The 22,909-nt window shown below is 41.7% G+C and overlaps 1 protein-coding gene across 4 annotated transcripts in view; it reads right to left on the bottom strand.

The window, feature by feature from the left end:
- lama5 (laminin, alpha 5) overlaps positions 1 to 22,909 on the bottom strand; it is a 219,849-nt gene that overhangs the window by 107,420 nt on the left and 89,520 nt on the right. For all 4 annotated transcript variants that reach the window (XM_061925868.1, XM_061925885.1, XM_061925877.1 and 1 more), the window contains exons 12-25: positions 20,334 to 20,474; positions 19,750 to 19,887; positions 15,312 to 15,446; positions 14,483 to 14,617; positions 12,108 to 12,245; positions 11,957 to 12,009; positions 11,780 to 11,879; positions 11,648 to 11,700; positions 8,470 to 8,575; positions 8,289 to 8,388; positions 4,659 to 4,815; positions 1,831 to 1,960; positions 1,554 to 1,696; positions 1,373 to 1,479 (exon numbers count right to left, since the gene is read on the bottom strand). In XM_061925868.1, coding sequence (XP_061781852.1) covers positions 1,373 to 1,479; positions 1,554 to 1,696; positions 1,831 to 1,960; positions 4,659 to 4,815; positions 8,289 to 8,388; positions 8,470 to 8,575; positions 11,648 to 11,700; positions 11,780 to 11,879; positions 11,957 to 12,009; positions 12,108 to 12,245; positions 14,483 to 14,617; positions 15,312 to 15,446; positions 19,750 to 19,887; positions 20,334 to 20,474 — 1,636 coding nt within the window. The remainder of the gene's footprint in view (positions 1 to 1,372; positions 1,480 to 1,553; positions 1,697 to 1,830; positions 1,961 to 4,658; positions 4,816 to 8,288; positions 8,389 to 8,469; positions 8,576 to 11,647; positions 11,701 to 11,779; positions 11,880 to 11,956; positions 12,010 to 12,107; positions 12,246 to 14,482; positions 14,618 to 15,311; positions 15,447 to 19,749; positions 19,888 to 20,333; positions 20,475 to 22,909) is intronic.

Here is a 22,909-nt window from a genome sequence, read left to right as displayed (position 1 = left end):
TTAGCATGTGTTTACCATGTTAGCATGTGTTTACCATGTTAGCATGTGTTTGGCATGTTAGCATGTGTTTACCATGTTAGCATGTGTTTAGCATGTTAGTATGTGTTTAGCATGTGTTTAACATGTTAGCATGTGTTTAGCATGTTAGCATGTGTTTAACATGTTAGAATGTATTTAGCATGTTAGCATGTGTTTATATGTTAGCATGTGTTTAATATGTTAGCATGTGTTTACCATGTTAGAATGTGTTTAGCATGTTAGCATGTGTTTACCATGTTAGCATGTGTTTACCATGTTAGCATGTGTTTAACATGTTAGCATGTGTTTAACATGTTAGCATGTGTTTACCATATTAGCATGTGTTTTGCATGTTAGCATGTGTTTAACATGTTAGCATGTGTTTAGCATGTTAGCATGTGTTTAGCATGTTAGCATGTGTTTAGCATGTTAGCATGTATTTACCATGCTAGCATGTGTTTACCATGTTAGCATGTGTTAAACATGCTAGCATTTGTTTACCATGTTAGCATGTGTTTACCATGTTAGCATGTGTTTACCATGTTAGCATGTGTTTACCATGTTAGCATGTGTTTGGCATGTTAGCATGTGTTTAGCATGTTAGCATGTATTTAGCATGTGTTTACCATGTTAGCATGTGTTTAATATGTTAGCATGTGTTTGGCATGTTAGCATGTGTTTACCATGTTAGCATGTGTTTACCATATTAGCATGTGTTTAACATGTTAGCATGTGTTTACCATGTTAGCATGTGTTTACCATGTTAGCATGTGTTAAACATGGTAGCATGTGTTTACCATGTTAGCATGTGTTTACCATGTTAGCATGTGTTTACCATGTTAGCATGTGTTTACCATATTAGCATGTGTTTACCATGTTAGCATGTGTTAAACATGTTAGCATGTGTTTACCATGTTAGCATGTGTTTACCATGTTAGCATGTGTTTACATGTTAGCATGTGTTTAATATGTTAGCATGTGTTTAGCATGTTAGCATGTGTTTACATGTTAGCATGTGTTTAGCATGTTAGCATGTGTTTTCTATGTTAGCATGTGTTTAACATGTTAGCATGTGTTTAGCGTGTTAGCATGTGTTTAGCATGTGTTTAACATGTTAGCATGTGTTTAGCATGAGTTTAGCATGTGTTTAGCATGTTAGCATGTGTTTACCATGTTAGCATGTGTTTAGCATGTTAGCATGTGTTTAGCATGTTAGCATGTGTTTAACATGTTAGCATGTGTTTAGCATGTGTTTAGCATGTTAGCATGTGTTTACCATGTTAGCATGTGTTTACCATGTTAGCATGTGTTTAGCATGTTAGCATGTGTGTGAGATATTGTAAAGTGTGTTTACTTGTGTCTGGAGTGGTGCATGGAGGATGTGTACGTGCAGGGCTCAGTGACGTGCAGCTGCAGGATGGGAGCTTCGTAGTGTGCACTCGGCAGCAGGACCAGGTAGTCCTGGTGAGGAAGACAAGGTGAGCTTCATCAAGAAAAAACATTGTAGAATAAGTAGATAGAATTGAATGTCTGACCAGCAGGATTCCTTCAGCTTCAATCACAACCACCCAAGCTCCTGGATTTAGAACAAAAGGTTCCACAAAGTTGTTCTGGGGAACGTTGACAAAGGTGGGTTCCACACTGGGAGCGAAGATGATCTGCTTGGACTGCTCAGAACCTGCAACACCAACCACATCTTCAATGATACACACACACACACACACACACACACACACACACACACACACACACACACACACACACACACACACACACACACACACACACACACACACAGACGATGCCACGGACCTTGTCGCCCCGCCTGGTAGGCAGTAATTAGTCCCTTGGCGGTGACTCCCTGAGAGTTGAAGTATCTGATGATGACACGAGTCAAGTAGACGTCGGCCTCGCTCACGTGGACATGAAGATGGACTGCACTCTGTGGTGTTGCCAGGGAGGGAAGGAATCATCTACAAAGGCTTGCTTTCACGTGTGTGTGTGTGTGTGTGTGTGTGTGTGTGTGTGTGTGTGTGTGTGTGTGTGTGTGTGTGTGTGTGTGTGTGTGTGTGTGTGTGTGTGTGTGTGCTGACCTATGACCCACACACCCAGTGGTGAGAATGGTGAGCAAGCAGATGAGCAAGAAGAATAAGAGGAAGAATAAGAAGAGGTAGAGGAGGAAGAGGAAGACGTAGAAGAGGAAGAGGAAATGGAAGAAGAGGAGGAAGAAGAAGAGGTGAAAGTGGAAGAAGGAGGAGCATGAAGAGCAAAAGGAAGAAGAGGAGGAATAAGAAGAGGAAGAGGAAAATTAGGTGGAAGAAGAGAAACGGGAAAAGAGAAATAAAGAAGAAGAGCAGGAAAATGAAAAAACAAAGAAGAGGAAGAGGAAGAAAAGAAAATAAAAAAAAAGGAAAAAGAGGAGGAAGATCAAGAAGAATAAGAAGAGGAAGAAAAGGAGGAAGAAGAAGAGGAACTGAAAGAAGAAGAAGAAGAGGAAGTGGAAGAGGATGATGAGGAAGTGGAAGAAGAAGAGGAAGTGGAAGAAGAAGAAGAGGACGATGAGGAAGTGGAAGAAGAGGACGACGAGGAAATGGAAGTGGAAGTGGAAGAAGAAGAAGAGGAAGTGGAAGAAGAAGAAGAAGAAGAAGAGGAAGTGGAAGAAGAAGAGGATGATGAGGAAGTGGAAGAAGAGGACGATGAGGAAGTGGAAGTGAAAGAAGAAGAGGAAGTGGAAGAAGAAGAAGAGGAAGTGGAAGAAGAAGAGGAAGATGAGGAAGTGGAAGAAGAGGACGATGAGGAAATGGAAGTGGAAGTGGAAGAAGAAGAAGAAGAAGAGGAAGTGGAAGAAGAAGAAGAAGAAGAAGAAGAAGAGGAAGTGGAAGAAGAAGAAGAAGAAGAGGAAGTGGAAGAAGAAGAGGATGATGAGGAAGTGGAAGAAGAGGACGATGAGGAAGTGGAAGTGGAAGAAGAGGAAGTGGAAGAAGAAGAAGCAGAAGAGGAAGTGGAAGAAGAAGAGGAAGTGGAAGAAGAAGAGGATGATGAGGAAGTGGAAGAAGAGGACGATGAGGAAATGGAAGTGGAAGTGGAAGAAGAAGAAGAAGAAGAGGAAGTGGAAGAAGAAGAAGAAGAAGAAGAAGAGGAAGTGGAAGAAGAAGAAGAGGAAGAAGAAGAGGAAGTGGAAGAAGAAGAGGATGATGAGGAAGTGGAAGAAGAGGACGATGAGGAAGTGGAAGTGGAAGAAGAAGAGGAAGTGGAAGAAGAAGAAGCAGAAGAGGAAGTGGAAGAAGAAGAAGAAGAGGAAGTGGAAGAAGAAGAGGATGATGAGGAAGTGGAAGAAGAATTAGAAGAGGAAGTGGAAGAAGAAGAAGAAGAAGAGGAAGTGGAAGAAGAAGAGGATGATGAGGAAGTGGAAGTGGAAGAAGAAGAAGAAGAGGAAGTGGAAGAAGAAGAAGAGGAAGTGGAAGAAGAAGAGGAAGATGAGGAAGTGGAAGAAGAGGACGATGAGGAAATGGAAGTGGAAGAAGAAGAGGAAGTGGAAGAAGAAGAAGAAGAAGAGGAAGTGGAAGAAGAAGAAGAAGAGGATGATGAGGAAGTGGAAGAAGAGGACGATGAGGAAGTGGAAGTGGAAGAAGAAGAAGAAGAGGAAGTGGAAGAAGAAGAAGCAGAAGAGGAAGTGGAAGAAGAAGAAGAAGCAGAAGAGGAAGTGGAAGAAGAAGAAGAAGAGGAAGTGGAAGAAGAAGAGGATGATGAGGAAGTGGAAGAAGAAGAAGAGGAAGTGGAAGAAGAAGAGAATGATGAGGAAGTGGAAGTGGAAGAAGAAGAAGAAGAGGAAGTGGAAGAAGAAGAGGATGATGTGGAAGTGGAAGAAGAAGAAGAAGAAGAAGAGGAAGTGGAAGAAGAAGAAGAAGAAGAAGAGGAAGTGGAAGAAGAAGAGGATGATGAGGAAGTGGAAGAAGAGGACGATGAGGAAGTGGAAGTGGAAGAAGAAGCAGAAGAGGAAGTGGAAGAAGAAGAAGCAGAAGAGGAAGTGGAAGAAGAAGAAGAAGAGGAAGTGGAAGAAGAAGAGGATGATGAGGAAGTGGAAGAAGAAGAGGAAGTGGAAAAAGAAGAGGATGATGAGGAAGTGGAAGAAGAAGAAGAAGAAGAGGATGATGTGGAAGTGGAAGAAGAAGAAGAAGAGGAAGTGGAAGAAGAAGAAGAAGAAGAAGAAGAAGAGGAAGTGGAAGAAGAAGAAGAAGAAGAGGAAGTGGAAGAAGAAGAGGATGATGAGGAAGTGGAAGAAGAAGAGGACGATGAGGAAGTGGAAGTGGAAGAAGAAGAAGAAGAGGAAGTGGAAGAAGAAGAAGAGGAAGTGGAAGAAGAAGAGGAAGTGGAAGAAGAAGAGGATGATGAGGAAGTGGAAGAAGAAGAAGAAGAAGAGGAAGTGGAAGAAGAAGAAGCAGAAGAGGAAGTGGAAGAAGAAGAAGTAGAGGAAGTGGAAGAAGAAGAAGCAGAAGAGGAAGTGGAAGAAGAAGAGGATGATGAGGAAGTGGAAGAAGAAGAGGACGATGAGGAAGTGGAAGTGGAAGAAGAAGAAGAAGAAGAAGAAGAAGAAGTGTAAGAAGAAGAAGAAGTGGAAGGAGAAGAAGAAGAGGACTTACCTGGATGGGTGACATCTGAGCATAACCCCTCCAGCTGAAGCCAGGGAACTCCAGAAGGTCGTAACCAAAACGCACCGGGCGTCCGTCCAACATGGTGCCTTCTTCCAGCTCAAACTTCAGGTGGTGGAGGTCTGGGAAGTAATGGTCTGCAGCAGGTCTGTGGACAAGTCCAGACCTTTACAACAACATCTGTACCAGGTCTGTGGACAAGTCCAGACCTTTACAAGAACATCTGTACCAGGTCTGTGGACAAGTCCAGACCTTTATAAGAACATCTGTACCAGGTCTGTGGACAAGTCCAGACCTTTACAAGAACATCTGTACCAGGTAAGTGGACAAGTCCAGACCTTTACAAGAACATCTGTACCAGGTAAGTGGACAAGTCCAGACCTTTACAAGAACATCTGTACCAGCTCTGTGGACAAGTCCAGACCTTTACAAGAACATCTGTCATTTGATGTGTAAAAACCAGAAGATTTCAGCACTTTGATGTTTTTCATTTCCAAGAAGTCACCTCAAAAGTGAGCTATGTTGCAAACACTGAGCTGTAGATAACCACAATACATCCCAGCAGCCATTCTACTATTGCTTATAATCCAGTAGATTCAGGTTGTCCCCATACCAATATTTTGCTTCTGCTACCAAAATGCATTTCCATACTTTTCGATAACAAGAAATGTTAGTGTAGATGAAACATTTGTTTATTATTGTCTTTTAGTCCTTCAATAAAATAGACAACTTGTCTTTTAGTAGTAAGTAAACAAACAAAGACTCCTAATTAGTCTATGCAGTAACATATTGTGTCATTTATACACTTATTATTTTGTACATATTATGAGGGACAAACTGTAAAAAATGGATTATTACAATACTAATACTACAATATTACTAATATTACAACACTAATACTCCAATACTAATACTACAATATTAATAATATTACAACACTAATACTTCAATACTAATAGTCCAATATTACTAATACTCCAATAGTAATACTACAATATTACTATTACTACAATACTAATACTCCAATACTATATCTACATTACCAATAGTCCAATACTAATACTACAATACTATTAATACTCCAGAACTAATACTACAATATTACTAATACTACAGTACTAATACTACAATATTACTAATACTCCAATACTAATACTCCAATAGTAATACTACAATATTACTACTACTACTACAATAATAATACTACAATATTACTATTACTACAATATTAATACTGCAATATTACTATTACTACAATACTAATACTCCAGAACTAATAGTACAATATTACTAATACTCCAATAATACTACAAAATTACTATTACTACAATACTACAGAACTAATACTACAATATTACTAATACTACAGTACTAATACTACAATATTACTATTACTCCAATACTAATACTCCAATAGTAATACTACAATATTACTATTACTACAATATTACTATTACTACAATATCAATACTACAATATTACTACAATACTAATAATACTCCAGAACTAATAGTACAATATTACTAATACTCCAATAATAATACTACAAAATTACTATTACTACAATACTAATACTACAATATTCCAGAACTAATACTACAATATTACCAATACTACAGTACTAATACTACAATATTACTATTACTCCAATACTAATACTCCAATAGTAATACTACAATATTACTATTACTACAATATTACTATTACTACAATATCAATACTACAATATTACTACAATACAAATAATACTCCAGAACTAATAGTACAATATTACTAATACTCCAATAATAATACTACACAATTACTATTACTACAATACTAATACTACAATATTGCTATTACTACAATACTAATACTACAATACTCCAGAACTAATACTACAATATTACTAATGCTACAGTACTAATACTACAATATTACTATTACTCCAATACTAATACTCCAATAGTAATACTACAATATTACTATTACTACAATATTACTATTACTACAATATTACTACAATACTAATAATACTCCAGAACTAATAGTACAATATTACTAATACTCCAATAATAATACTACACAATTACTATTACTACAATACTAATACTACAATATTACTATTACTACAATAGTAATACTACAATATTACTATTACTACAATACTAATACTCCAATACTATATCTACAATACCAATAGTCTAATACTAATACTACAATACTAATAATACAATACTACTATTACTACAATACTATATCTACAATACCAATAGTCTAATACTAATACTACAATACTAATAACACAATATTACTATTACTACAATACTAATACTACAATACTATATCTACAATACCAATGGTTCAATACAATACTACAATACTCCAGAACTAATAGTACAATATTACTAATACTCCAATAGTAATACTACAATATTACAATTACTACAATACTAATACTACAATAGTAATACTACAATATTACTATTACTACAATACTAATACTATAATATTACTATTACTACAATACTAATACTACAATATTACTATTACTACAATACTAATACTCCAATACTATATCTACAATACCAATAGTCTAATACTAATACTACAATACTAATAATACAATATTACTATTACTACAATACTAATACTACAATACTATATCTACAATACCAATAGTCTAATACTAACACTACAATACTAATAATACAATATTACTATTACTACAACACTAATACTACAATACTATATCTACAATACCAATAGTCTAATACTAATACTACAATACTAATAATACAATATTACTATTACTACAATACCATATCTACAATACCAATAGTCTAATACTAATACTACAATACTAATAATACTCCAGAACCAATAGTACAATATTACTAATACTCCGATAGTAATACTACAATATTACACTTACTCCAATACTAATACTCCAATAGTAATACTACAATATTACTATTACTACAATACTAATACTACAATATTACGATTACTACAATACTAATACTCCAATACTATATCTACAATACCAATAGTCTAATACTAATACTACAATACTAATAATACGCCAATATTACTATTACTACAATACTAATACTACAATGCTATATCTACAATACCAATGGTTCAATACTAATACTACAATACTAATAATACTCCAGAACTAATAGTACAATATTACTAATACTCCAATAGTAATACTACAATATTACTCTTACTACAATACTAATACTCCAATACTATATCTACAATACCAATAGTCTAATACTAATACTACAATACTAATAATACGCCAATATTACTATTACTACAATACTAATACTACAATACTATATCTACAATACCAATGGTTCAATACTAATACTACAATACTAATAATACTCCAGAACTAATAGTACAATATTACTAATACTCCAATAGTAATACTACAATATTACAATTACTACAATACGAATACTCCAATACTATATCTACAATATTTATAGTCCAATACTAATACTACAATACGCCAATATTACTATTACTCCAATACTAATACTCCAATACTAATAATACTCCAGAACTAATAGTCCAGTACTAATAATACTCCAGAACTAATAGTCCAATATTACTGCCAATACTCACATGTTGCACTTGTGTCCGAGCACGTTGTCTCTGCAGTGACATCGTCCACTCCCTTCATGGCAGGATTGAGCCACGGAGCCTCCGATGTCACACTGGCAGCCTGGCACACAGGAAGTGAGTGTCTCTAGAGAGCAAGTGCACTTGTGTTTCCACCAGGCGGAAGGTTCCGGCAAGAACTCACCCTGGCAGCCCAAGAAGCTGCTGTCCTGCAGGTGGTAGAAGCCATCCTTGCAGATGCTGCAGGTTCCACTGCAGGCGTTGGGCTTGCAGTGACACTGACCACTCTCCTGCCAGGAAGAAGGAGGAGAATGAGGAGGTGAAGACACACAGTACTGCCCCCTGCTGGCGGGGAGGCTGCGCTCCTTTCACACTCAGCAATCAAGACGGGACTTTTTGTGAGACCATGTAATTAATCAATGAATTTATCAAATTATTTGAATGTAACATATGATTGTATTCTTTTATTTATTTCATAATACTTTTATTTTACACATGAGCAATGTATGCATGAATTATTCCTACATTGTTTTATTCATTTATACTGTACATTTAATGATTTATTCATTGTCTATGTATTAGAGATGCGTGGCTTGCAGGCACAACCGCGGAGTCCGCGGATTATCCGCGGATCAGGCGGATGAAATTTAAAAAAATTAGATTTTATCCGCGGGTCGGGTCGGGTCGGGCGGTTGAAATTAAAATAAATTAGATTTTAAATAGATTCAGGCGGGTGGCAGTTAAACCAATTGGTAAATATATATACATAGTTAAATGTTGTTACCCACATACGAAAAACGAGCAGGCACCTGCAGCATATGCCACAACAGAAGAAAAAAAAAAAAAAGAGATGGACACTTTTACGGAGCGGAGAAGGCCCCCGACGCCTCGCCGGGGTCCGGGACCGAGGCCCCTTCCCCCGAGAGGGCCCCACCGGGAGCCGTAGCTGAGGCGATCCGCGAGAAGGCCCCGACGCACGTCCAGGGTCACCACCGCGCCCACCGCACCGACACCCCGCCTCGTCCGCCTTCGCCGCGGCCGGCGTCACGCGCAGCAGGTAAGCAGCTTACCTGCCCGCCACCCCCGTGGCCGGGGGCTCGTAACAGGGGTCACTCCGCGCGCTCCGCCCACGCAGCTTACCTGCCCGCCACCCCTGTTGCCGGGGGCGTGTAACAGGGGTCACTCCGCGCGCAGTGCGCTCACGAAAGGGGTGGGGCTCACCCTGGTTGATATAGAGAGCAGGACGGTGGCCATGGAAGTCGGAACCCGCTAAGGAGTGTGTAACAACCCACCTGCCGAATCAACTAGCCCTGAAAATGGATGGCGCTGGAGCGTCGGGCCCATATACCCGGCCGTCGCCGGCAGCGAGACGCGCTTGGAGGTGCGCTCAGCGCGGCTCCCATATGATTGCGCACTGGTGTGCGTCTGGGTCGTGACAGCGTGGCACGCGAATGTCTGTGCTGCATTGGATCAGTCTCCTTTCTTTAACAGGCAAAAGCTTTATAACCTCACTAATGCCTTGCATCGTCTATATTAGATATATAACAACGGGCGGGTGCGGGCGGATGGCGGGCAGGTGCGGTTCTGATCAAATGTTACATCGGGTGGATGGCGGATGGTTGACGACTTTCTGATGCGGTTGCGGATGAAATAATTGCCTATCCGCGCATCTCTACTATGTATATATTCTTTTATAGGTATTTCATTTATTATATCACTATCTATATATTTATTCTTTTCATGTTTGAATTTTACTCATGTATATATGTTCTTAATTATTCATTATCTTATTAATTTATAATTGTATTTATGTGTATTTTACAGGTTTATATAATTCATTTACTATCCATGGCCTATGCATTTGTTATTTTTATTTAGTTTTCATCATTATCCATGCATTTATAATGTTTTTATATTTATAGTATTTATATTTATATATATTTTATTTTCTTATTTAGATGTACATATTTTTTCATCACATCAGTCATTAACATTGTAATATCTTGTTTTATTTATTAGTTTTTTTACTGGTTTATATTCATTATTTTATTCATTTGTTGTTTGTTTTCATCATTATCCATGCATTTTCATGTTTTTATATTTATAGTATTTATATTTAATTTTCTTATTTAGATGTACATATTTTTTCATCACATCACTCATTAACATTGTAATATCTTGTTTTATTTATTAGTTTTTTACTGGTTTATATTCATTATTTTATTCATTTGTTGTTTGTTTTCATCATTATCCATGCATTTTCATGTTTTTATATTTATAGTATTTATATTTATATATATTTTATTTTCTTATTTAGATGTACATATTTTTTCATCACATCAGTCATTAACATTGTAATATCTTGTTTTATTTATTTGTTTTTTACTGGTTTATATTCATTATTTTATTCATTTGTTGTTTGTTTTCATCATTATCCATGCATTTTCATGTTTTTATATTTATAGTATTTATATTTTATTTTCTTATTTAGATGTACATATTTTTTCATCATATCAGTCTTTAACATTGTAATATCTTGTTTTATTTATTAGTTTTTTTACTGGTTTATATTCATTATTTTATTCATTTGTTGTTTGTTTTCATCAATATCCATGCATTTTCATGTTTTTATATTTATAGTATTTATATTTATATATATTTTCTTTTCTTATTTAGATGTACATATTTTTTCATCACATCAGTCATTAACATTGTAATATCTTGTTTTATTTATTAGTTTTTTTACTGGTTTATATTCATTATTTTATTCATTTGTTGTTTGTTTTCATCATTATCCATGCATTTTCATGTTTTTATATTTATAGTATTTATATTTAATTTTCTTATTTAGATGTACATATTTTTTCATCACATCAGTCATTAACATTGTAATATATTGTTTTATTTATTTGTTTTTTACTGGTTTATATTCATTATTTTATTCATTTGTTGTTTGTTTTCATCATTATCCATGCATTTTCATGTTTTTATATTTATAGTATTTATATTTATTTATAATTTATTTTATTATTTAGATGTACATATTTTTTCATCATATCACTCATTAACATTGTAATATCTTGTTTTATGTATTATTTTTTACTGGTTTTTATTCATTATTTTATTCTTTTTTCTTTTTTTTTGACCTATTTATACATCTAATTATTAATTAATTATTATCCAGGTATTTATTTATATATATTGTTATCAAAGTACTTATTATTTTGTGTGTACTTACTCATGTACAGTATTTAATGACCATGTGGGCTCTGATTGGTTATGACTGTTATATCAAAACTAATCCGATTCTGTACAAAAAAAACCACAAGCAAGTTCTGGCAGAGGTCACATGACCTCCTCACCTGTGCGCACTCGGCGACGCCGCTTAGCGTTCCGGCGAGGTGACACTGGCACGCTGCCCAGGGAGAGACAAACACACGTGTGAGGTAGTGGTCTTAGGTCTAGAAGGGTGCTGAAGGGGACTCGGGTCTCACTGGAGCAGCCCTCGGGGGAGTCCGGGGACAAGTTCCAGTACAGAGGTTTGCAGCGGTCGCAGGCCACGCCCTCCACGTTGTCGCGACACTCGCACTGGCCCTGATGATTGACAGGAGGAAGAGCCAATCAGCTGTGCTGCTCCTCGTCAAGATAAGAAGTGGAGGAGAGGAACTCACCAGCGGAGGAGGAACCTCGTAATGGACGGAACCGGCAGGATGACATGTGCCAGCTGGAAACACTTTTATGAGTCAGCACAGCATGCAGCGTGCGTGTGTGCGTGTGTGTGCGCGTGTGTGTGTGTGTGTGTGTGTGTGTGTGTGTGTTTACCTCGGCAGTTTGGGAAGCCGTAGGTGCCACGTGCACAGCTGTCACAACGCAGGCCGTGCACGTTGTGTAGACACGCACACTGACCTGTCACATGATCACAGCTGCTGTAGCGAGAACCTTCTGTGGAACACTGACATGCTACACACACACACACACACACAAACACACACACACACACGCACAGTTGGAAGTTATAATTCAATAACATTTACCTACAAAAAGCCAAAAGCAGTGAAGTTGTCAGGTTGTGTAAAAGGTAAATAAAAAGAGAATACAACAAATCCTTTTCAACTTATATTCAATTGAATATATTATAATATATAATAATATATAATATTATATAATATTCAGTCTATTTAATTGAATAGACTGCAAAGACAAGATATTTTTTTTTGCAAATAATCATGAATTTAGAATGTAACGGCAGCAACACACTGCAAAAAAAAAAAGGCCTTTTTTACCAGTGTGTTACATGGCCTTTCCTTTTAACAAGACTCAGTAAAGGTTTGGGAACTGAGGAGACACATTTTTGAAGTGGAATTCTTTCCCATTCTTGCTTGATGTATACAGCTTAAGTTGTTCAACAGCTCATATTTTAGCCTTCACACATTTTCAATGGCACCGTCTTGCTGAAATAAGCAGGGGCGTCCATGATAACAACATATGTTGCTCCAAAAGCTGTATGTACCTTTCAGCATTAATGGTGCCTTCACAGATGTGTAAGTTACCCATGTCTTGGCCACTAATACACCCCCATACCATCACACATGCTGCCTTTTACACTTTCACCCTAGAACAGTCCGGATGGTTCTTTTCCTCTTTGTTCCGGAGGACACGACGTCCACAGTTTGAAATGTGGACTGTTACGGCTCAGGCTCCTGCCAACGCCGCTCATCCGTCTGTGCCCACGGGTGCGCACATCCAGGGACGCGCCATGCGCGTCCCCGCCCTGCAGCAGCCACCAGCTGCATTCACTCACCGGCAATCTACACTCCTGGGTCTGATGAGGGCAGGCTCAATAAAGGACCAGGGGACCCAAGGATCGGCGCGGGAACTTAGTTTTCTCATGGTGTACCGTAAGGCTTATGATCTCTCTCTCTGCGTGTTTTCCCTCGTGTCTGACATCCTTGTTTGTTCTCCCGTGTCCCCGCAGTACCCTCCGTCGCCTGGAAAGTAAGCTGTGCGTTTCACTTTTCCCTGGATCTCCCTCTGGACTCTTGACTACCTCCTTCGTTTCTCGACCTCTCGCTCGCCCCTGGATTCCGACGCCTCTCTCTCGCCCCGGATCATCTGCCTGCCTCTTGGACCCCTTTTGCCTTGCCCTCTTTGGACTTGTCTGCTCCCTCATCCAACAGAACGGTAATACACAACAGCTAACTACACACATAGTCTAACACCACTCACTCTAGGGTTTTGTCACACACTCCATTTCATTAGTTTAGTTTATATTAGTATTGTTTGTTATTATTATATATATTGAATATACAATATGTATATATATATAATAAATAATTGTACATACTGCCCCCTGGTGTCTGTTTGCCGTCACCTCCCCTTAGTCCAAACACAACAGTGGACTCGTCAGACCACAGAACACTTTTCCACTTTCCATCAGTCCATCTTACATGAGCTCAGGCCCAGTGAAGCTGGCGGGCGTTTCTGGGTGTTGTTGATAAATGTTCGTTGGCTTTGCATAGTAGAGTTTTAACTTGCACTTACAGATGTAGCGACCGACTGTAGTTACTGACGGTGGTTTTCCGAAGTGTTCCTGAGCCCATGTGGTGATATCCTTTACACACTGATGTGGCTTTTTGATGCCTGAGGGATCCGAGGTGTGTAATATCATGGCTTACGTGCAGTGATTTATCCACATTCTCTGAACCTTTTGATGATATTGCGGAGCGTAGATGGTGAAATCCCTAAATTCCTTGCTTGAGAAATGTTGTTCTTAAACAATTTGCTCAGGCATTTGTTGACAAAAGTGGTGACCCTCGCCCCCGTCCTTGTTTGGGAATGACTGAGCATTTCATGGAAATACCCAATCATGGCACCCACCTGTTCCCAATTAGCCTGTTCACCTGTGGGATGTTCCAAATAAGTCTTTGATGAGCATTCCTCAACTTTCTCACTCTTTTTTGCCACTTGTACCAGCTTTTTCGAAACATGTTCCAAATGAGCTAATATTTGCAAAAAAGAACAAAGTTTCTGAGTGTGAACATGAAATATCTTGTCTTTGCAGTCTATTCAATTGAATATAAGTTGAAAAGGATTTGTTGTATTCTCTTTTTATTTACGTGACAACTTCACTGCTTTTGGGCTTTGTATTAAAAAAAAGATATATAAATATATACAGTACATTAGTGGCGGCCACTTACGTGTGCAGCTGGGGTAACCATAGTAACCAGGCGCACACTGGTCACATGACGCGCCGCTGTAGTTGGGCCGGCAGTGGCACTGCCCCGACGCCGTGCAGCTGGTGTCGGACGACGTGCGAGCATCACAGGTGCATTCTGGGAGAACAACAGTGTTTTCTATTGCTAGGAAATAACAATTAGCAGCACAAACCAAATACAAACTCATTTATTGGAAGGCATTTTTTAATAATAGTGTGGAATGTAAAACGTCAATATTAACTACAGGTAGCTTGGCTCAGGCCGCTCTCAGTGCTGCTCGGGTGCCAAAGTGCAAAGAGTGAGTGTACCGAAACATGGCTCCCCGGATTTGGCACACACCCCTAAAGGTGGGTATGAGAAAACACTAACCTTATTTAACCGTAACCATCTGGAATGCACTCATGCTGTCTTTAAATTAAAGTGGAGTGGTGATTGTGGCCACAATTCATTCATTGCTGCAAACTCACGACGCAGTAAATTGAATGGCGCAGACACGTTTGTTACTGGATGCTTTCTAATATGCTTTGAGACTTTGTATGTGTAAAAAATATGCAACTATAATTGTTTATATTGACAAAAGTGCTCTTTTTGACTAGAATGTTCTATAAGGACATTTATTATCTACCTGGCTCTTTTTGACTAGAATGTTCTATAAGGACACGTGTTGTCTACCTGGCTTGTGTGCTTAGCTGTTGTGTAGCTGCTGGCTTCAAGTAGCATGTTTGCCTTTTGTAAACCATACAAGACTGCTTGTTTCTGCCCAAATGTTGGACATCACTAATACTTTCAAGGGGCGTGGCTAATGTCTTACCTTGACAGTCGGGGTAGGAATAGAACCCAGACCTGCACTGTTCACAGCGAGGACCGTGGAACTGAGACTTGCACAAACACCGACCGCTGGCGTCGCACACGTCAGGCAGCGAGCCCACCGAGCTGCAGCCGCACACTGCGGACACACACAGGTCACATGATCACCACTAAACATGGACTAGGTCTGTGGGGGACTAAACATGGACCAGGACTGTAGGGGACTAAACATGGACCAGGACTGTGGGGGGATTAAACATGGACCAAGTCTGTGGGGAACTAAACATGAACCAGGACTGTGGGGGGATTAAACATGGACAAGGTCTGTGGGGGGACTAAACATGAACCAGGTCTGTGGGGGGACTAAACATGGACCAGGACTGTGGGGGACTAAACATGGACCAGGACTGTAGGGGACTAAACATGGACCAGGTCTGTGGGGGACTAAACATGGACCAGGTCTGTGGGGGACTAAACATGGACCAGGACTGTGTGAGGGACTAAACATGGACCAGGACTGTGGGGGGACTAAACATGGACCAGGACTGTGTGAGGGACTAAACATGGACCAGGACTGTGGGGGACTAAGCATGAACCAGGACTGTGTGAGGGACTAAACATGGACCAGGACTGTGTGAGGGACTGAACATGGACCAGGCCTGTGTGAGGGACTAAACATAAACCAGGTCTGTGTGAGGCACTAAACATGGACCAGGTCTTTGGGGGGAATAAACATGGACCAGGACTGTGTGAGGGACTGAATATGGACCAGGACTGTGTGGGGGACTAAACATGGACCAGGACTGTGTGAGGGACTAAACATGGACCTGGACTGTGTGAGGGACTGAACATGGACCAGGCCTGTGTGAGGGACTAAACATAAACCAGGTCTGTGGGGGGACTAAACATGGACCAGGACTGTGTGAGGGACTAAACATGGACCAGGTCTTTGGGGGGACTAAACATGGACCAGGACTGTGTGAGGGACTAAACATGGACCAGGACTGTGTGAGGGACTGAACATGGACCATGTCTGTGGGGGGACTAAACATGGACCAGGACTGTGTGAGGGACTAAATATGGACCAGGACTGTGTGAGGGACGAAACATGGACCAGGACTGTGTGAGGGACGAAACATGGACCAGGACTGTGGGGGGACTAAACATGGACCAGGACTGTGGGGGGACTAAACATGGACCAGGACTGTGTGAGGGACTAAACATGGACCAGGACTGTGTGAGGGACGAAACATGGACTAGGTCTTTGGGGGGACTAAACATGGACCAGGACTGTGTGAGGGACTAAACATGGACCAGGTCTGTGGGGGGACTAAACATGGACCAGGACTGTGTGAGGGACTAAACATGGACCAGGACTGTGTGAGGGACTGAACATGGACCAGGCCTGTGTGAGGGACTAAACATAAACCAGGTCTGTGTGAGGGACTAAACATGGACCAGGTCTGTGGGGGGACTAAACATGGACCAGGACTGTGTGAGGGACTAAACATGGACCAGGACTGTGTGAGGGACGAAACATGGACTAGGTCTTTGGGGGGACTAAACATGGACCAGGACTGTGTGAGGGACTAAACATGGACCAGGTCTGTGGGGGGACTAAACATGGACCAGGACTGTGTGAGGGACTAAACATGGACCAGGACTGTGTGAGGGACTGAACATGGACCAGGCCTGTGTGAGGGACTAAACATAAACCAGGTCTGTGTGAGGGACTAAACATGGACCAGGTCTTTGGGGGGAATAAACATGGACCAGGACTGTGTGAGGGACTGAACATGGACCAGGACTGTGTGGGGGACTAAACATGGACCAGGACTGTGTGAGGGACTAAACATGGACCTGGACTGTGTGAGGGACTGAACATGGACCAGGCCTGTGTGAGGGACTAAACATAAACCAGGTCTGTGGGGGGACTAAACATGGACCAGGACTGTGTGAGGGACTAAACATGGACCAGGTCTTTGGGGGGACTAAACATGGACCAGGACTGTGTGAGGGACTAAACATGGACCAGGACTGTGTGAGGGACTGAACATGGACCATGTCTGTGGGGGGACTAAACATGGACCAGGACTGTGTGAGGGACTAAATATGGACCAGGACTGTGTGAGGGACGAAACATGGACCAGGACTGTGTGAGGGACGAAACATGGACCAGGACTGTGGGGGGACTAAACATGGACCAGGACTGTGTGAGGGACTAAACATGGACCAGGACTGTGTGAGGGACGAAACATGGACTAGGTCTTTGGGGGGACTAAACATGGACCAGGACTGTGTGAGGGACTAAACATGGACCAGGTCTGTGGGGGGACTAAACATGGACCAGGACTGTGTGAGGGACTAAACATGGACCAGGACTGTGTGAGGGACTGAACATGGACCAGGCCTGTGTGAGGGACTAAACATAAACCAGGTCTGTGTGAGGGACTAAACATGGACCAGGTCTGTGCGGGGACTAAACATGGACCAGGACTGTGTGAGGGACTAAACATGGACCAGGACTGTGTGAGGGACGAAACATGGACTAGGTCTTTGGGGGGACTAAACATGGACCAGGACTGTGTGAGGGACTAAACATGGACCAGGTCTGTGGGGGGACTAAACATGGACCAGGACTGTGTGAGGGACTAAACATGGACCAGGACTGTGTGAGGGACTGAACATGGACCAGGCCTGTGTGAGGGACTAAACATAAACCAGGTCTGTGTGAGGGACTAAACATGGACCAGGTCTTTGGGGGGAATAAACATGGACCAGGACTGTGTGAGGGACTGAACATGGACCAGGACTGTGTGGGGGACTAAACATGGACCAGGACTGTGTGAGGGACTAAACATGGACCTGGACTGTGTGAGGGACTGAACATGGACCAGGCCTGTGTGAGGGACTAAACATAAACCAGGTCTGTGGGGGGACTAAACATGGACCAGGACTGTGTGAGGGACTGAACATGGACCATGTCTGTGGGGGGACTAAACATGGACCAGGACTGTGTGAGGGACGAAACATGGACCAGGACTGTGTGAGGGACGAAACATGGACTAGGTCGTTGGGGTGACTAAACATGGACCAGGACTGTGTGAGGGACTGAACATGGACCAGGACTGTGTGAGGGACGAAACATGGACCAGGACTGTGTGAGGGACGAAACATGGACTAGGTCTTTGGGGGGACTAAACATGGACCAGGACTGTGTGAGGGACTGAACATGGACCAGGACTGTGTGAGGGACTAAACATGGACCAGGACTGTGTGAGGGACTAAACATGGACCAGGACTGTGGGGGACTAAACATGGACCAGGACTGTGTAGGGGGCTAAACATGGACCAGGTCTGTGGGGGACTAAACATGGACCAGGACTGTGTGGGGGGATTAAACATGGACCAGGACTGTGGGGGACTAAACATGGACCAGGTCTGTGGGGGACTAAACATGGACCAGGACTGTGGGGGACTAAACATGGACCAGGACTGTGGGGGACTAAACATGGACCAGGCCTGTAGGGGATTAAACATGGACCAGGACTGTGTGGGGGACTAAGCATGGACCAGGACTGTGGGGGACTAAACATGGACCAGGACTGTGGGGGACTAAACATGGACCAGGACTGTGTGAGGGACTAAACATGGACCAGGACTGTGGGGGACTAAACATGGACCAGGACTGTGTGGGGGGCTAAACATGGACCAGGTCTGTGGGGGACTAAACATGGACCAGGACTGTAGGGGGACTAAACATGGACCAGGACTGTAGGGGGACTAAACATGGACCAGGACTGTGTGAGGGACTAAACATGGACCAGGACTGTGTGAAGGACTAAACATGGACCAGGTCTGTGTGAGGGACTAAACATGGACCAGGACTGTGTGAGGGACTAAACATGGACCAGGACTGTGGGGGACTAAACATGGACCAGGACTGTGTGAGGGACTAAACATGGACCAGGGCTGTGGGGGACTAAACATGGACCAGGTCTGTGTGGGACTAAACATGGACCAGGCCTGTAGGGGACTAAGCATGGACCAGGACTGTGTGAGGGACTAAACATGGACCAGGTCTGTGGGGGACTAAACATGGACCAGGTCTGTGGGGGACTAAACATGGACCAGGCCTGTAGGGGACTAAGCATGGACCAGGACTGTGTGAGGGACTAAGCATGGACCAGGACTGTGTGAGGGACTAAACATGGACCAGGACTGTGTGAGGGACTAAACATGGACCAGGACTGTGTGAGGGACTAAACATGGACCAGGCCTGTGTGAGGGACTAAACATGGACCAGGTCTGTGGGGGGACTAAACATGGACCAGGACTGTATGAGGGACTAAACATGGACCAGGACTGTATGAGGGACTAAACATGGACCAGGACTGTGTGAGGGACTAAACATGGACCAGGTCTATGTAGGACACACTCACGCTGGCAGAGCGGGTAGTTGAAGTAGCCCGCCGCACACTGCTCACACTGGTAACCATGGAAACCGCTGCGACAAACGCCGTGACCCGTCAGCACGTCACAGGAACCATCCAGGCAACCTGGACCTGAACACTGACATGCTAGACACACACACACACACACACACACACACACACACACACACACAGACACACACACACACACACACACACACACACACACACACACAAATAGCAGGATGGTGTGAAGTGTGTGAAAGCATTTACAATCATGGACAGTTTACTCAGGCGTGTGTGTGTGTGTGTGTGTGTGTGTGTGTGTGTGTGTGTGTGTGTGTGTGTGTGTGTGTGTGTGTGTTGTCGCTGCTGGGTGGCAGGATAAATAAAGCATTAAATCAAGTGTGTGACATTCCTTCTCCTGTGAGAAGCATATGTGCACACACACACACACACACACACACACACACACACACACACACACACACACACACTAGTGTAACCAGTGTGACCTGAGGGTGGCGCTCTAGTCAGGCGTGGTCATGAAAGCCCTCCAGGTGTGTTTGGGTTCTGTCCAAGCAGGTTCTCACCCTGACAGTTGAGTCCGTGGAACCCAGGTGCGCAGGTGTCACAGTGGTCCCCGCTGAAGCCCGGCTTGCACACGCACGTTCTGCTCTGTGGGTCGGGTCTGCAGGAGTTGTCCACCGTACCTGCAGCACTGCACTCACAGTCTGCACGGAACACGTGTCATACAGAACATGTCACACAGGACATAGAGAACATGTCACACAGTACATATGACAGGTACCTTCCTTATTACAAACACACCTGTGACGAAGAACATGTGTAAGAGGAGAAAAGACGTAGAACATGTGTAAGAGGAGAAAAGACATGGAACATGTGACATAGAACATGTGTAAGAGGAGAAAAGACGTAGAACATGTGTAAGAGGAGAAAAGACGTGGAACATGTGACATAGAACATGTGTAAGAGGAGAAAAGACGTAGAACATGTGTAAGAGGAGAAAAGACGTGGAACATGTGACATAGAACATGTGTAAGAGGAGAAAAGACGTGGAACATGTGACATAGAACATGTGTAAGAGGAGAAAAGACGTAGAACATGTGACATAGAACATGTGTAAGAGGAGAAAAGACGTAGAACATGTGTAAGAGGAGAAAAGACGTAGAACATGTGTAAGAGGAGAAAAGACATGGAACATGTGACATAGAACATGTGTAAGAGGAGAAAAGACGTAGAACATGTGTAAGAGGAGAAAAGACGTGGAACATGTGACATAGAACATGTGTAAGAGGAGAAAAGACGTAGAACATGTGACATAGAACATGTGTAAGAGGAGAAAAGAGGTACAACATGTGACATAGCACATGTGTAACAGGAGAAAAGACGTAGAACATGTGACATAGAGCATGTGTAAGAGGAGAAAATACGTAGAACATGTGTAAGAGGAGAAAAGACATGGAACATGTGACATAGAGCATGTGTAAGAGGAGAAAATACGTAGAACATGTGTAAGAGGAGAAAAGACGTGGACATAGAACATGTGTAAGAGGAGAAAAGACGTGGAACATGTGACATAGAACATGTGTAAGAGGAGAAAAGGCGTAGAACATGTGACATAGAACATGTGTAAGAGGAGAAAAGACGTACAACATGTGACATAGAACATGTGTAAGAGGAGAAAAGACGTAGAACATGTGACATAGAACATGTGTAAGAGGAGAAAATACGTAGAACATGTGACATAGAACATGTGTAAGAGGAGAAAATACGTAGAACATGTGTAAGAGGAGAAAAGACGTAGAACACGGGACATAGAACATGTGTAAGAGAAGAAAAGACGTAGAACATGTGACATAGACATGTGTAAGAGGAGAAAAGACGTAGAACATGTGACATAGAACATGTGTAAGAGGAGAAAATACGTAGAACATGTGTAAGAGGAGAAAAGACATACAACATGTGTCATAGCACATGTGTAACAGGAGAAAAGACGTAGAACATGTGTCATAGAACATGTGTAAGAGGAGAAAATACGTACAACATGTGTAAGAGGAGAAAAGACGTAGAACATGTGACATAGAACATGTGTAAGAGGAGAAAAGGCGTACAACATGTGACATAGTACATGTGTAAGAGGAGAAAAGACGTACAACATGTGACATAGAACATGTGTAAGAGGAGAAAAGACGTAGAACATGTGACATAGAACATGTGTAAGAGGAGAAAATACGTAGAACATGTGTAAGAGGAGAAAAGACGTAGAACACGGGACATAGAACATGTGTAAGAGAAGAAAAGACGTAGAACATGTGACATAGACATGTGTAAGAGGAGAAAAGACGTAGAACATGTGACATAGAACATGTGTAAGAGGAGAAAATACGTAGAACATGTGTAAGAGGAGAAAAGACATACAACATGTGTCATAGCACATGTGTAACAGGAGAAAAGACGTAGAACATGTGTCATAGAACATGTGTAAGAGGAGAAAATACGTACAACATGTGTAAGAGGAGAAAAGACGTAGAACATGTGACATAGAACATGTGTAAGAGGAGAAAATACGTAGAACATGTGACATAGAACATGTGTAAGAGGAGAAAATACATAGAACATGTGACATAGCACATGTGTAAGAGGAGAAAAGATGTAGAACATGTGTAAGAGGAGAAAAGACGTACAACATGTGACATAGAACATGTGTAAGAGGAGAAAAGACGTGGAACATGTGTCATAGAACATGTGTAAGAGGAGAAAATACGTACAACATGTGTAAGAGGAGAAAAGACGTAGAACATGTGACATAGAACATGTGTAAGAGGAGAAAAGGCGTACAACATGTGACATAGTACATGTGTAAGAGGAGAAAAGACGTAGAACATGTGACATAGAACATGTGTAAGAGGAGAAAAGACGTAGAACATGTGACATAGTACATGTGTAAGAGGAGAAAAGACGTAGAACATGTGACATAGAACATGTGTAAGAGGAGAAAAGACGTACAACATGTGATATAGAATATGTGTAAGAGGAGAAAAGACGTACAACATGTGATATAGAACATGTGTAAGAGGAGAAAAGGCGTAGAACATGTGTCATAGTACATGTGTAAGAGGAGAAAAGGCGTAGAACATGTGTCATA

The sequence above is a fragment of the Nerophis lumbriciformis genome, linkage group LG01, assembly GCF_033978685.3.
Source record: "Nerophis lumbriciformis linkage group LG01, RoL_Nlum_v2.1, whole genome shotgun sequence".
NCBI lineage: Eukaryota > Metazoa > Chordata > Actinopteri > Syngnathiformes > Syngnathidae > Nerophis > Nerophis lumbriciformis.
This window is presented reverse-complemented; position numbering and strand designations above follow the sequence as displayed.